The sequence below is a fragment of the Zalophus californianus genome, chromosome 7 (genome assembly GCF_009762305.2).
Source record: "Zalophus californianus isolate mZalCal1 chromosome 7, mZalCal1.pri.v2, whole genome shotgun sequence".
NCBI classification, from domain to species: Eukaryota; Metazoa; Chordata; class Mammalia; order Carnivora; family Otariidae; genus Zalophus; species Zalophus californianus.
In genome coordinates, this window is record NC_045601.1 from 105,987,423 (window position 1) to 106,004,644 (window position 17,222).

The window sequence follows — 17,222 nt, forward strand, 5'->3', positions numbered from 1 at the left end:
TTTTTTAATAGCTTTCTTCTGGATAAAGCAAGATATTGATTTTATTATAAAAATTTTCAAACATACAAAAATATTAAGAGAATTATAGACTTAACGCCATGCATCTGCCATCTGGATTCTACAATGAACATTATACTATGTTTGCTGTATTATCTACATACTTATGTATTTACATTTATTATATCAACGCATCTAATTATTCTTTTGTCCATCTGTCAGTCCATCTTTTTTTTTTTTTTTTTGCTGCACTGCAAAGTAAGCTACAGATATTAGTACACTTCTTGGCTTAATACTTCATTATGTATAATTTGTTTATGGTTCTTTTTTTTAAGCTAAAATTTATACACAGTAAACCATTCAGTTGTTAAATATACCATTTGATGTGTATTGACAGAGGTATAAACCTGATGTTTTCTAAACACTTCTCAAGATATAAAACATTATCATCAGTACAGAGTGTTGCTGCATGCCTCTTCCCAGTCATTTCCTGCCACCACAGAGAGGCAATCATTGTCCTGATTTTTTCATCATAGATTAGTTTTTTTCTGTCCTGGAAATGATATAAAGAAAATGTAGTACGTATGCTCTTTTGAGTGAAATTTCTTTCACTCAGGATGTTTTTGAAATTTGTTTTTCAGTATAAGTGTAATTTATTCCTCTTTACTGCTGAGTAATGTGCTGTTGTATGAATATATCAGTGTATTTATTCTCATTTTGTGGACACCCAGGCTGTTTCCAGTTTTTGAGGTATTATGAGTAAACCTGTTGTGAGCATTATTATACAAGTCTTCATGGGCAAATGCCTTTCATTTCTCTTAGGTAAATAGCTAGGAATGAAATTACTGAGTCACAGAATATATATGTGTTTAGTTTTTAAAGAAACTCCAAGACTTTTTTTCCCCCAAAAAAATGTTTGTATCATTTTATACTTCCACCTGCAGTATGTGAGAGTTCCAGTTGCTTCACATGTTCATCAGCTCTTGCTGTTATTGTTTTTATTTTTAACCATTCTAATGGATATTCAACAGTGACTCGTTATACTTTGAGTTTGCATTTCCTTGAAATTTATTGTATTTATTGACATGGTTAGATATAGTTCAACTATTTTGCTATTTGTTTTCTGCTTGTTCTATTTTTGATTCTCAGTTTTTCTTGCCTTATTTTGGGTTGTGTACTCTTTAAGAAATTCATTTTAATTCATCTACTCATTTCTTAGTGATACCTCTTTGCATCATTTTTTCAGTGGCTATGCTAAGGATTACAACATATCCTTAAATTTTCAGCGTACTTGGAGTTATTGCACTACTTACATAAAATGTGAGACTCTTATAAGACTGGTGTACTTTACTCTTACCCTTCCTTTATGCTATAGTTGTTATACATCTTATATCTTCACATGTTATAAACCATAATACTACTTATGCCTTAAACAAGCAAATGTATCTCAATGAAAAAAAGAGAAAAAATAAACTAACATTTACCATCCCCACTGTTGTTCATTTCTCTCTCTCTCTCTCTCTCTCTTTCTCTTTCTATGTCTCTCTCTTTTTTATGCTCAGACTTCCTTCTGGTATTACTTTCCTATTTTGCTCTACTAAATTTTGTTTTAGCATTTGTTACAGTGCATGTTGGCTGGTGATGGTTTCTCCTAGTTTTCATATTTCTGAAAATATCCTTTCTTTTATTTTTAGAAGATATGTTCACTGGATATAGAATTCTGAGTTAGTAGTTTTGTTTCAGTACTTTAATGATATCACTCCCCTGTTTTCTGGCATCCATTGTTTTAATCATATGTCAGGAGTTTGTATTACTGTTTCTGTGTTTGTAATGTGTTATTTTTCTCTGGGTGTTTTCAGGATTTTATCTTTATTTTTGGTTTTCAGCAGTTTGACCATGCTGTCCACAGACATGGCTTTCTTTGTATTTGTCCTGCTTAGGGTTCATTGAGGTTCTTAAATATTGGTTTATGTCTTTTGGGGGAAATTTTCAGCAATTACTTCCTCAGATATTTTTTCTGCTTCATTCACTGTCTCTCCTCCACTTCAAAGACTCCAAGGCATATTTGTTAGTTACTTTGATGTTGTTCCACAGGTACTTATTTAATTTCTCTTTCAGTCTTTTCTCTCTGTTCTTCAGGATGGATAAATTCTATTGATATTTCTTCATGTTCCAGACTCCTCTGTCAGTTCCAATCTGTTACACCCATCCAATAATTTTTTCTTTGTTATATTTTATTTTATAGTTTCATAATTTCCATTTGATTTCTTTTTAGTTTTTGTTTGTCTGGTTTTTTTATTTGTCACTTATTACAGGTTTATTTTCTTTGATCTTCTTGAGCATAGTTATAATAGCTACTTTAAAAATCCTTCTTTGATCAGTTAATATCTGGATTATTTTAGTCTCCATTGAGTATAAGTCATGCTTTCTTTGAGACTTCGTTAGGCTCAGTGGAGACCAAAATAATGCCTCCTCTCTCAGTTAGTTCTTCCCAGTCAATTTTTTATATTGTTGCATGCCTAGTAATTTTGAATTATATCTTGGACATCATGGGTAATATATGGTAGAGATTTTGTGTTCTGTTATATTTCTGTGAAGAACTGTTGGTGTTAATAGTTGTTGGGATGTGGGCATGTGTGTTAAGCAGACAGTTTACTATTCTGCACTCAGCTCTAAACATCAAACCCAAACTCCTCTTCATTGACAGCAGCTTAGAATCTCTCCTCAGTTCATTTAGCTTTAACTGGGTTTCTTGGATTCAGTACCACAGAGAAATAGATTTGGGTAAAGTTTGTATGGTGAATTGGGGCTCTCCTTCTTTGATTTTGTCCTTTCTTGGTATTTCCTTCCTCACTTTATACCTACTGTGGGTGCCCTGAACTCTGGCCTATATTTCTTAGAGTCTCTAAGGTCATGTGCCCCCTATCCTGACTGGGGCCTGCCCGTCTGCTAAAAGAGTAAAAACAGGAAACTCAAGCCACTGCCATTCTCTTCTAAATATAGGCATTCCCCTTTCCAGTTTCTGCGTGGTTTTGATCAATCTCTATCACTTTCATGTTCTTGTTTTTTAATAATTTGTCTAAAGTGATACTATTATCTAAAACTTAGTTGCTTCAATAAGAACCATTTGCCATGACAAGTAGCGGAGCCATGCCAAGGTATAATTTTATAATGATAGTAAGCAAATTTAAGTTTTAGCCTCATATCTGGTTTCCTCTTCCATTTACAAAACAACAGAGCTCAGTGTTTATTTATTAAGGGGAATTTTGAACTATAAGGAACTTCTGTACTGTAAAGTAGTTTTAAAGAATTTTAGCTATAGTGCTCCAGCTCACTCAGTAAGTAAAACTAGGGTAACAAAGTGTTACCTAAAAGACCTCTTCAGTGGACTTGCTTACTAAGTATGTAATTAACCTGATACAGTTATGCATACATACCTAAAAATTTCAAGGATTCTCAAAGACGTATAAAGAGTTATTTTTCCTCTTCAATATTTAAACATTTCTCTCCTAATCTTGTTGAACACTATTACATTAAAGTTGTTTTATAGCGAAGATTTCCTAAGTAAGTATTAGCTTAGTTCATATCTGAATTTTTGTAAATTCAAAATCAGTGACATCAGAATAACATCCCACTTTAAAGCTATTATTCCTTTATTTATTCATCCACATCTTTCTACAGACTCTTGCTGTGTTTTTATTTACTCCCTGGAAACTTCCACTATGGTGGTAACACAGTACAATTCATTCTACATAAAATAATAAAGCCTCTATATATCAACTATGTGTCCTAGAAGCCAAGAGATCTAATGTATAGCCATATTCCAATATTGTCACTGTAATCTTGGGCAAGTCCTTTGTCTTCATTTTCTCAGGGGATGGGGTTGGAACAGTTTAGAAATCTTGCATTCTTTCCAGATTTATTAATGTATGAATCCTTAAAATTTAGTGATTCTCTTGTCTTCACCTGAAGTACTTTTTCTAGTTTTAATTTCCTTAAAGAAAAGAGTTACAGAGTTTTCTAGTTATATAGAACTACAGTTGTAACAATTAACATCTCAGTTAAACTTTGAAATGAGAAAATTAACTGCTAAAATTAACTATACTGTATAGTGTAACCTTTGGCCAAAGAAGGGCCCACCTTCATCTGAAAAGACATTCTCCATAAAAAAGGAAACTCTGGGAAAGCAATGTGTACAGCAGTAAGTAGAAGGAAGACACTTGCCTTGCCAGTCAGATTATGTATCAGCCTTTGTGGTCAGTGAGTAATAGAAGTACTAGTAATAGTAGTACTAGCCCTTCATTTGCTCTAATCTGAGGTATGTGTTACTCTGTAAGAACGAATGTTTCGAGTTTAACAAAAGATCTAGTCCACCATTATGTGGAAAGAATAAGTGGCAATTATCCAATATTCCAGGTCCTTCTTAAATTTGGATTTCACTGGCAAGAGAAAGGCTGAGAAAGGATAGGACAAGTTAACTTGCCAACAATTTAAAAAAAAAAAAAAAAAGTCCGGACAGGTATGAACATTTGTAAGAGATTCAGCAGCGACAGAAGTTTCAGTATAGCTTCCCCGGACCCCAGTTTTATTTACCATCTTTCCCATTCTGAGTGTGCCTGTACTTTAGGATACTCTTTATTTTTAAATTTTCAAAAATGAAACCTACATATTTGACAAAATACTGAGTGCTGTTGTCCAAAGAGTGCTGAAATCTCTGCCGAAATAGACTATTTCCGTGAGTGAAGTACAGGCTGCCTTGTAAAGTTCTTCCTCAGATGTTAGGTCCTTTGACACCAATCTGGTGTTCTTTGACGTTCTTATGTTCATCTTTACTTATGTCTCTTCATCCAAAAGCTGGCGCTGCGTTCTGGAAGGTGAAATATCTTGTGGAATCCTCCATATTCCTAGATTTGAGCACCATGCCTCTGCTTATCCTTGCTGGCTTATACTGAATAAAATCTCTCAGCAGTTTGAACTCTCAGCTGTGGTCCAAGGAAGCTATATTGAAACTTCTGTTTAAAATGCTAGAGTCACTGCTAAATTAAAAATTCTCAACTTGGTATGAATTTTGAGTTTGAATGGCTTAAAAGTACCTTGGTGAAGGCCTGAATGTTGACAGAAGTGTGAAGAGATTGGTTGAGGTGGCAGCAACACTGGAAATACATCATTTCAGATTTAAGGGTTCCCTTCCAAAGAACTCAGTGGGCAAGTCAAGAAAGTATAGAAATGCATATGGTAACTGTATGCTGTTTGCAGTTGCTTAATTCTAGCACATAAACCTGAAGTTAGCAAAATAGAAAATCTAATAACATTTTTCACAAAATTGAGTATTTCCATATAAGTTAACTTCATCTTTTTGGCAAAGATCCCAATTCCACCATAAGTTTCTAGCTTATGCTTCCTTCAGTGTTCTGAAATCCTATTTGATTGCCATGCCAGAGGTTCTGAGAGATTTTGACCAAACGTTCTACGGTTTTGACAAAAAACAAATTTATCTGGGAAAGTAAGGAAGAGTAGAATCTTACATTGACCATGGAGGAAAGAAATGAAAAACAAACCCAAGTTGCAGAGAGAGAGGAAACGCCATAGAGGAACTTCCCACCCAATGTAATATGCAGGATATTGACCCTCTTGACGTCTCTCTTTTGTATTTCCACTTGAGTTTCCACTGGAAAACTTAACTCTAGATCCAGCTAAATATTTGTGTTCATTTCCACAAGTGGATAAAATGCTGCAACCATTAATGAGTCTCTATTAGTCATATTCATCTTTTGGGGCCAAATGGACTCAGAGAAGAGCCTTTACCCTTATCAGGTACCTGGTAATTCATTTCCAACTGACACAAAGTATTTGGAATAAGAACTGAGAAAGCACTCAAAAAAAAAAAAATCCTGTATACTTTCATATGAGTGCCAAGTGAAGGGTTAAGATAACAAGTTGTGTTGTTGTGGGCATAGCAGATCTGTTATTTAGGGTATTGTGGAATGAAATTGAGAAAGATACTCTAGAGTAACTTCCTATTTGGCTTATTTCATATCTTGTTAAAATAATAAAAATAATCAAGATCTGCTTTGTTTTATATTTTACATCTTATTTCAGGTTCAGCTTGGATAATTAACTGATGCTTTCATTTAATGGGAATTTTTAAAATTTTTTTTTACTAGTTATAGGAAAAGTATGCACAAGTATGCATGGAAAATACATTTGAAAAGTACAAAAGGATATGCAGTGAAAAATGTCTCTTCTAATCCCAGTCCTTTAGACACCCACTTAGCCTCACAGAGATAAGGACTATTACTGATTTTTGGTATACCCTTGCAAAAAATAGTCTATGCTTGAATGAGTATATAATGTTCAGGCTTTTTAAAAAATAAATGGTAACATAGTACCACCCAGTTGGACACCTTGCGTTTTTTCACACAGTACATCTTAGAGATAGTTCCATAGGAGTATGTATGGAACTCCCTTGTTCTTTTTGGTGGTTGCTGTAGTTTCTGTTTCATTACATGGATGTATCAATTTATCTTAGTGTTCCCTCACTGATGAACATTTAGCTCATCAATCCTAATAGTTCTGCAGTGAGTGTGTATATGTGTGTGTGTGTGTGCACACGCATATGATAGATATAGATGTATAGGTATATAAAATTTTGTACCTGTTTCATATATCTGTAGGATAAATTCTTAGATATGAAATTGGGTTCAAAATGGTTGTGCATTTTCATCTAATAAGATTTTGCCAAATTACTCTTCATAGAGGTCATACTAGTTATATTCCTACAAGGAATTATGTAAGTGGTAATTATAGTAATTATCAGAAAAACAAATAATCCTTATGTGACTATGACTGACTTCTAGAATACAGTTATAGTAATACACAAACTACTGTTTCTTTCTCTTGATTCTTTAATGCTAATGACTGGCATCTGGTATCCTCTGCAGTAGAAAGCAATTATAATTATTACCCCAATTTTACAGATAAGGAAACCAAAGTGCAGAGATATTACATAACTTGACAGGACTGGTAACTGATAGGATCTAGATCAGGTATTTGGGAAACCAGAGTCTGCAAATGAACCATGAGACTATCTTATTCCTATTGAACATTTTAATTTTTTTTTTAAATCATGTTACACACCTTTCTTAAGCTGGTATCCATACTCTCTTTACAAATAGTTTTTCTCTTTCTTGTGTCTTTTTGTACTTTCAAACCTGCCTTTTACACATGAGGCAGATTAAAATAGAAAGGTTTTGTTTTATTTTCTTTTTGCCCTGAGGACACCTAGAAAATTGGGAACCACGTTAAAATGATCGTCTGTGACAGCTCCGGCAGTATAAATAAATATATAGCAATTTTATATTTTTCATTTTAAAATTGATGACCCTCCAGTTATTTCAGAAATATGCTCAACAAGCTCCCAAGAAACATTTATAATAATAAATGTTTAAGTGTTTTTTTAAAAACAAATCTTCCTGTGGTTCTGTCTGCAATCCCCCACGACACTTCTCATCTGCACATGGGTGGCTGTATTCTCTTGTACCTTGACATACAGGCCTAGGTGAAATATTGTGGGCATAAAAATTGCATTTGGTAGGTCTGCTAGAAAGGGGTCACAGAAAAGTCATCTTTGATTTGTTAACGGAGTCTTTTTTTAAATGTCATGTAGGGCAGCAGGGACATGCATCCTAAAGGGGGGGAACATCCATTTTATAAAAGTTTATTTTCATATTTTATACACTGTAGTTCTGTTGTGTGTTTTTGATTTAGTAACAATTTATGTGTTTTTCTGTCGCAGAGCACTGCGGCCTGTGGTGTTGAGGCTCACAGCGATGCCATCCAGCCCTGCCACATCAGAGAGGCCGTTCGACGCTACGGCCACAAGATTGGCCCCCTTTCCCCATTCACAGTACGTAATAACAGAGTTATAAAAAGTTATATTTATAATCTGAAAGAATTTTGATTTTCAAGTGGTCAAATGAAGAAGCAGTGGAATTGTTGAAAGCAATTTGTGGTGACTGTAATTTTGTTGTATAAAAGTGGCATAATTCCCTTGGGAAATAAAAGTTAGTCATTTTTGTCTCTTTTTGGAAGGATGATTTTTTTTCTACAAAATATTATTTTCTTTCAATTACCAATGATGCGCTTTTTTTTTTTGCTGGGGCTTATATTTTCTATTTTTCAAAGCTTAGGTTTATAAAACTTTTTTGTCAAATTATATGTCTCCAAATATTGCTAGAAGCACTTTATATTTTAAAATTGGTTAGATTGGCAATACCACTTCTATCAGATGTCCTGCTCCTAAACATACTCTGAGTTGGAAGAAGAAGAAATGATTTCTTTACCGGCTTTGAAGTAGGCTGAAATGCAGATAGTCTTTCACATCTTCAGATGGTTTTAAAGCTTATAATCAGGGTTTGTTGTTGTTTTTTTTTTAATGGAGAATTAAAGACTTTATATTTCAACAGCCTAAAGAAAGTGTGTTTTAATTAAGTGCTCATCTTGTGGCCCTTTTTAAAAAATCTTCATTCATGTTAATAGAACTTTCTCCAAGTCTTTCTCTGTTTATGAGGCATTGGTTTGATTTTCAGAAAGTGAGGTTGGATTTAAGACTGAGGAACAGCAGAATTTACTGTTTAGTTTCTTCATATTCACTTGTGCTTTACTACACTAAAGCAGAGTAGATATGTATAACATCACACACATATATACATACATCAGTGCAAAAAGTTATGTGTTTTCTCCTGAGAGTGGATTTTACTGTGATCTCTTGATAGAAATCATGATTTTTCTTCTACATTAGATCATCTGTTTTTCTTTCCTGTTTTTTAGTTAAAGGGCATGCTTTCTTTCCATTCTTTATTTTCAGCAGTTAATTGTATGGATTCTCATTGTGACAGCAAGCGTGTATCAGGAGCTTTTTATATATGTCTCCAGAAGCTTTTTGTAATGATAACTATTATTCTCACTTTTGTTTAGTATTTAAAATCTGTCTTCTATATTGTGAGAACATGATTTCAATACTGCTGATGAAAACAATATATCCTTCTGCATAACTGTTTTTAGATTATTACAATTGAAAAGGCAGAATGAAATCAAGAATCTCTTGTTTTATTTTTTTCTGCATGATAGGTGAGACTACTTTTAGTGATGAGCCAAAAGAAAGATGAAATTTAGAAAAATAGGAGATGATTGGAAGAATTTAAAAACCGAAATTGAAAGAACCGTCTTCTAGCAAAGGATTAAATATATCAAGTCCATATTTAAGAGCCAACTAATGACTAAAAGGTTGAGGCAATGGACTGGAGAGGGAAGGAAAAGGAGGCAGTGTTGATAATAATCTAGAAGTAATTAAAGAGTAGCAAGGGGAAGCTGGATTTTTGAGAAAGAACCTAAAATGGTAACTAAAATAATAGATAAAATTACATAAAGGAACATGTATCTAATTTAAGGGGAAAATCTCCCAATTATAAAGTCTTTGATATTTCCTCAAAAGGAGGTGGTGGCTCCTTCATATTTCCATGTTTTTTATACTTAACTACACTGGACAGATCACTTCACCATCTTGGTCGAGGACGTTGTTTATATGTGCGTGTATGTGTATTCACACCCTCATATCTAACTGGTACTCTGCATTCATGTAAGCTTGCTTTGATAATCTAAGATTGTGGTATATGGTCAGAAAATGCACTTGAAACTAAAGTTCAGATACAATTTAAGCTAATTTTTATCTAATAAACATATAATCAATATGATTTTTTAAGATAATGATAAAATTTTTAAATGCTTAATTTAAATAGATCTGGAAAAATAGAACAAATAAACCATGACCCAGAATGTTCACTTAGCCACTACCAGAACACAGCCCATGGTAAAAAAATCATCAGAGAGGGGCACCCACATTTTTATCACTCCTCAGAAAGGACCCACCTTGACAGGTCTGCTTCATTACCTAGAGCTATACTAATTTGCCCAGCCTGCAGGACTGAATGTGCCTACTCTATTTTATATCATGATTAATATGATCAGGGAGATACAGTTTCATGGTATACATTACAATACATGAATCTGCCCCTTTTTTTTATTGAAGTATCATTGACACACATTAGTTTCAGGCATACAGCATAGTGATTCAACCTCCCTATATATCATGCTCTGCTCACCACAAGTGTAGCTCCCGTCTGTCACCGTACGACACCATGATAGTATCATTGACTATATTCCCTATGCTGTACCTTTCATAAATCTGCCTTTTAAATTAGTTAAAAATTCTTTTTAAAGTGGGAGAGATTTGCAGACTGTATATCTAACAATATGGCCATCCTTCCCTGGCTCCGATATACCTTCAACTTTCTCTAAGGAGGTGCTTCTGATGTTGGGGGATGCTGATGTCCAGTTCCCTGATACCCACTCTCGGAGATAATACTTCATGCTGCACTAGGGACTCTTTGCTACCTAGGCTTTGAGCTGCAACTTGTAAGAAGAGAGGAGGCATGTGGACTGCCTCTATAGTAACCATAGATTGAGACCTAAATTTTCATACAGAAAGGCTGAACTCAGTTACCTCCAGAATAACATTTCCTGTGTTAACTAAAATACTCATGAATGACTGGTTTATCTATATGAAACAGAGATTGTCTATGTACCTTGTCATTCCAAATGTAGAGTGCTTGTCTGGTGTAGATATAGATGTGACATCTAATTTAGAATATCCAAACTTGATTTGTATGTAGCAATTCCCAGTAACTGGAAATTGATTTGGAGAATTAAAATAACGAGTAGGTTACACAATATTGTCTGTATTACTTATCGACAATAAGCCAGTAAAAATCGGCTTTTAGTGAGTCATCCTTTTGTCTTCTACCATATTATGACTTTTGGCATAATTTTATACAAAAGCACAACTTGATCAATTTCAGAACTGCAATTCATGGCATAAAGAATTGTGAGTTCTTCACCTTGGGAATTAGTTGAAATGATAGAAGAAAAGAATGACTGAAGCCTTGTTAGGTGGAGGTGAGAAGAAGAGCACAGGCTCTTTGCACAGAGTAGCTGGGGGTACAGAGAGGAAAGGGGTGGAGAGCTGAAACATCAGCTCACTGCCTGTGAGGACGAGCGTGTGGTGGAGACACTTGTAAACCACCATCTCCACTCAACCAGTTAGAGCAGGGCTATGTTTAGCATAATGCTTTTAGTTGGTGATTGCCTTCTTTTCTGTGTTCTCATTCATTCTCAACCCTATGCAGAAGATCAGAGAAAGTATCATATCTAAAGGACTGAAGTAATTTTTCTGATGGTAAGCTATTAATTAGACTAAATGACGGAACCAAGGCTAAAACTCCCAGCTCCAGAATCTGCTCCCTAAAACACACTTTTGCAGTTGTCCCCAACCCTATATACCTGACTTTCTGTATACACATACTGAAAAACATTTTTAAAAACTAATCTTACTTTTTTGCCTATTGTTTATTTTTCCTATAATTCTGAAAATCACTTCAGAATCTGTGATTTGTAGTCATTATTTTAGAGTACATATGCATCCTCAGATGTCTTAAGTGACTTTGACACTCATCATCTTATGTTGTCCTTGCACTCAGAGTAGCTGGTATTTACAGAAGGTATATTGTGTGGTGATTGACTGTTGATCCTAGAGCTAAATGACCACGGTTTAGATCCCAACTCTGCCACCTACTAGCTAAGTAGCCTTAAGGAAGTTTCTTAACCTCTCTATGGTTCAGTTTCATCTGTAAAATGGGGGTAATAATAGAACATACCTTATGATAGAATTTAAGGTGTACTGTGAACTTGACATGTGATAAGCTCTTTTTGCTTATTTTTGTTTCAAATTTTTATTTAAAATCTAGTTAGTTAACATACTGTGTAATATTGGTTTCAGGAATAGAATTTAATGATTCATCACTTATGTATAACACCCAGTGCTCATCCCAACAAGTGCCCTCCTTAATTCCCATCACCCAGTTAACCCATTCCCCCAGCCACCACCCCTCCAGCAACCCTCAGTTTGTTCTCTATCGTTAACTCTGTTTCCTGGTTTGCCTCTCTCTCTTTTTTTTTTTTTTTTTTGTCTGTTTTGTTTCTTAAATTCTACACATGAGTGAAATTATATGATATTTGTCTTTCTCTGACTGACTTGTTTCACTTAGCATAATACACTCTGGCGCTATCCACGTTGTTGCAAATGGCAAGATTTCATTCTTTTTGATGTCTGAGTAATATTCCATTGTGTATATAGACCACATCTTCTTTATCCATTCATCAGTCCATCAACATTTGGGCTCTTTCTATAATTTAACTGTTATTGATGATGCTGCTATAAACATCGCAGTGCATGTGTCCCTTGAGAATCAGTATTTTTTTATCTTTTGGGTAAATACCTAGTAGTGCAATTGCTGGATCATAGGGTAGTTCTGTTTTTAACTCTCTGAGGAAGCTCCATGATGTTTTCCAGAGTGGCTGCACCAGCTTGCATTCCCACCATGAGTCTAAGAAGGTTCCCCTTTCTCTGCAGCCTTGCCAGCATCTGTTTCCTGTGGTGCTGATTTTAGCCATTCTGACCTGGTATCTCATTGTGGTTTTGATTTGTATTTCCCTGACGATGAGTGATGGTGAGCATCTTTTCGTGTGTCTGTTGGCCGTCTAGATATCTTCTTTGGAAAGATGTCTATTCGTGTCTTCTGCCCATTTCTTAACTGGATAATTTGTCTTTTTGGGTGACATGTGATAAGCACTTAATAAATTATACTAATAATATTGGAAGTAGTAGTAGTAGTAGTATATTTTCTAAAAGGTCTCAAATAGGAATACAAACAGACTGAAATAGAAGCCGCCGCCCACCACCCAGCCACACAGACACACACGCAAAGACACAGAGGCTTTACTTCGTAATCCCAGAAGAAACTAAAACTTGAATAACAATGTGATTTCTTATCAGACTCATGGTTTTTACCATTAACATTTAAATATCATTTAAAGATGATTGTTCCTGAGAATAAATGTGTTCATTTTTACTTTGGGGATTGGTAATGGTTGAAGAACATTAATGGATTTTTATCACGTTATCACCTTAAAAATAAGGTCTCAGTAACTGAATGTACGTAGTTGCCACTCCATGTTTGCATACTAGCTAGATTTTGCATACTAGCTCTTATGAAACAGAAATCTGAAGGGAAAAAATGGCATGGTCTCAAATTTATAACGCCTCATCAAATTCAATTTATATAAGTTTATATGTTTGTGTAAGTTATTGAAAAAATCTCAGACTGATGAGTATATCAGAGTTGGTGATAATTTTTTAAATAAATTATTGCCTCAACTTACTTTTTTTCTTGCTCACATCCTTTGAAAAATGCTTCTATCTTCATAAAGGAAGACATTGGGCAAAAGTCGCTCTCTACCTAGACTTGTTTCTCAGAGTTGAGTATCTGGTGTTTTCCTTATGCATCCACACATACATTAGAAAACAGTTCTATCTTCATGAAGAAAGATGTTGTTTGATAGAAGCTTTCTTTTTTTAACATATTATTATGTTCAGTTAGCCAACATATAAGTGCATCATTAGTTTTTTGATGTAGTGTTCAGCAGTTCATTAGTTGCATATACCACCCGGTGCTCATCACAGTACGTGTCCTCCTTAATACCCATCACATGGTTACCCCATCCCCTCACCCCTCTCCCTTTTGTAACCGTCAGTTTGTTTCCCAGAGTCCAGAGTGTCTCATGGTTTGTTTCCCTTTCTGATTTCTTCCCATTCAGTTTTCCCTCCCTTCCTCTGTGGTCCTCCATGCTATTCCTTATGTTCCACATATGAGTGAAACCATATAATTGACTTTCTCTGCTTGATTTATTTCACTTAGCATAATCTCCTCCAATCCCATCCATGTTGATGTAAAAGTTGGGTATTTGTCCTTTCTGATGGCTGAGTCATATTCCGTTGTATATATGGACCACATCTTCTTTATCCATTTATCTGTTGAAGGGCATCTCGGCTCCTTCCACAGATATGGACATTGCTACTATTGTGGACATTGCTGCTATGAACATTGGGGTGAATGTGTCCCTTCTTTTCATCTGTATCTTTGCGGTAAATACCTAGTAGTGCAGTTGCTGGGTCGTAGGATAGCTCTATTTTTAACATATTGAGGAACCTCCATACTGTTTTCCAGAATGGCTGCACCAGCTTGCATTCCCACCAACAGTGTAAGAGGGTTCCCCTGTCTCCACATCCTCACCAATACTTGTTTCCTGTCTCATTAATTTTTGCCATTCTAACTGGTGTAAGGTGGTATCTCATTGTGGTTTTGATTTGCATTTCCCTGATGGCTAGTGATGTTGAACATTTTTTTCATGTGTCAGCCATTTGTATGTCTTCTTTGAGAAGTGTCTGTTCATGCCTCAATTTTTAAATTTTTTTTCATTTTACTGACTTCTTAATTTCTTTAGTAATTTTTTCATTTACTGAAAGTGGTGCTGGTATGTTAGAAAATTAAGAAAATATAGAATAGTGAAGGGTAAATAGAACTTAATTTAAGAAGGATATCAGGGCCCCTCAATAAAAGGTATAGCAAAAGATTTAAATGAATTGTCCTATCAGAAAATTAATTGGTATTTAATTGTTTGAAGAGTATTTTCTTCTCTCAGCCTAAAAATTGAAATGCCTTGGTAATGGTTTTTTAAAAAATATTCTTAGAATTTACTTGTGCATGTTTAGAAGGAAAAAGCATTTAAAATTTTTGTGAATGAAATGTTTTTTAGGGAAAATACTCCAAAGAGTAACCCAGTGTACTGATAGTTTATCATACAGAAGAAGGTCGGACATGTGTTTTATCTAGATCCTCACTATTTACAAGCAGTGGGTGGTGCCCATGGTTACTTACTCTGAAGCTCAATCCCAGCTTTCAATGGGAAGTGCTCCAAATGGCTGATATAAAATCAGGTGTATAATTTTGAAAGCCAGAAAAAGGAAACTGTTCACTGGGTGAGATGATATAATCCAGTGTGTAATGCCTAAATCTATTTTAGTTTCTCCTGAGTGATACTCACCTAGAAAACTGTGTTAACCCCTGTGAGCTTGCATGTTATCAGGTGATTTTCTATTGAACTAGAATAGCGAGACAATAAAGTTGCTTGTTTAAACATGGTCATTAACCTATATAATACCTTCAGTGCATCCCTAGAAGCGAGTTGTGCTTCAGTATCCATTCAGCTACCTTAAATTGTCAGACAGAATCACAGTATTTTTTTTCTCTTAATACATTTTATTTTTTTTAATTTATTAATTTATTTATTTTTTGATGTAGTGTTCCATGATTCACTGTTTGCCTATAACCAGTGCTCCATTCAGTATGTGCCCTCTTTAATACCCATCACCAGGCTAACCCATCCCCACTCACCCCTCCCCTCTAAACCCCTCAGTTTGTTTCTCAGAGTCCACAGTCTCTCATGGTTCATCTCTCCCTCCGATTTCCCCCACTTCATTTTGCCCTTCCTAATATCTTCTTCTTTTTTTTTTTAACATATAATGTATTATTTGTTTCAGAGGTACAGGTCTGTGATTCATCAGTCTTACACAGTATTTTAAAGCTGGCTAAGACTTGTGAAAGCCAGTGAGTCTCAGCCTCAGAGAAACTTTGCAGTCACCCAAAGGTACCTTGTGAGTGAGCAACAGGGCTGACCCTGGAATCTAACCTCTCCCTCTCAGTTGACTGCCCCTCCACTCTGGCCACTGACTTCGATGTGGGGAGATCTCTTGTGGGTGCTAGGGATGCTCTCATATCCTTGGTTCTTGAAGACTGTTGGAAACAGACACAGAGCTATGGAAAATGTGAACCTGCCTTTAGGAATTCCTCACATTAAGCTTGGAAAAAACAAAAGCGGCATAGCAGATTTCTTTGACTATTTTGATTTAGACGTTCGTGAATAATTCTTACATCATGATTATATTAGATTTGTCGGCATTTTATTTGTTCAAACTGGAAAATGAAATGTCACAAAATACTAGAATAATTTCCAAATGTAAATATCAAGGATAAATTGGGTAAGAAGTCTTAAATATTTGTGTTTTTGACTGGAAGCAAAAGTCTTCTCAATAAATTTTTTGGAAGTTAAATCTATCCTTGGAGCCACATACCTTTTTATAGTTGTGGGCTAGTGATTCTCAGAAATAAATTAACATATTTATCATATTTATCATATAAGAATAACCTAAAAGTCCATGTTCTCTAGAATACACTGTGAAACTTCTAATGTAGTGGTTTTTAATTTTGAAATAGGGCAGGGGGATTCCAGTGACGAAATTCATTATGTCAAATTATATGAAATTACAGTTTCTCTAGGTGAAAAACAGTTGACTATCAGAAATTTTGTATGATTCAACTAACACAATGTTCAGTTTAGGATTAGTTAGGGAGAGAATGTTTGAAATGTAGGAATAAAGTCGTTGGAAGAGTTTGGCAGAGAAAATCATTAGAATCTGAAACAAGTGTTGGTTGATCAGATAATAATTTATGTACTATTTTAGAAGAAACTTTTCACTTGCTTTTCACTTGCTCAAGACACAGCAAGATGAGTGTTAATTATCCCTGCTAGATAGGAAAACTGAGATTTAGAGAAAAGTGAAGTAGCTAGCTTAAAGTTACATAGTAAGTACTAGAACTCTATCTGTGGACAGGAATATTCTGTGGTTCCTTGGGACCATGACAATGGTCTTCAGTGAATTCTCACTAATCCTACTCATTAAACTTCCTCTTTGCGGAATGGTCTCTGTTCTTAACTCCTTAAGTGGTCTTATCCTGAAAACATGAGATCATATTTTCCAAACTACATTGTGTAGAAGACAAGTGTTCCAAGAGGTATTAAAAGATGTTCCAGTAGAAAAGGGCTTCTTCATAAGATATTTCAAAAAAATCTGTATATCTAGAAGATCCACTCTTAAAATCTCATTCATTAAGTGAAGGGTGTTTCAAAAACAAAGTTACAGGGCGCCTGGGTGGCTCAGTTGGTTAGGCGACTGCCTTCGGCTCAGGTCATGATCCTGGAGTCCCGGAATCGAGGCCCGCATCGGGCTCCCTGCTCAGCAAGGAGCCTGCTTCTCCCTCTAACCCTTCCCCCCCTCTCATGTGCTCTCTCTCTCTCTCTCTCATTCTCACTCTCTCAAAATAAATAAATAAATCTTTAAAAAAAAAAAAAGTTACAGGTGACATTCTAATATT

The 17,222-nt window shown here is 35.1% G+C and overlaps 1 protein-coding gene across 3 annotated transcripts in view; it reads left to right on the plus strand.

The window, feature by feature from the left end:
- The window catches only part of SUPT3H (SPT3 homolog, SAGA and STAGA complex component), a 556,588-nt gene that overhangs the window by 467,351 nt on the left and 72,015 nt on the right, over nucleotides 1–17,222 (plus strand). For 2 of the 3 annotated variants that reach the window (XM_027601305.2, XM_027601306.2), the window contains exon 8: nucleotides 7,793–7,903. In XM_027601305.2, coding sequence (XP_027457106.2) covers nucleotides 7,793–7,903 — 111 coding nt within the window. Of the gene's footprint in view, nucleotides 1–7,792; nucleotides 7,958–17,222 lie in introns of those variants that run through there. The other variant, XM_027601307.2, reaches the window with a different exon arrangement.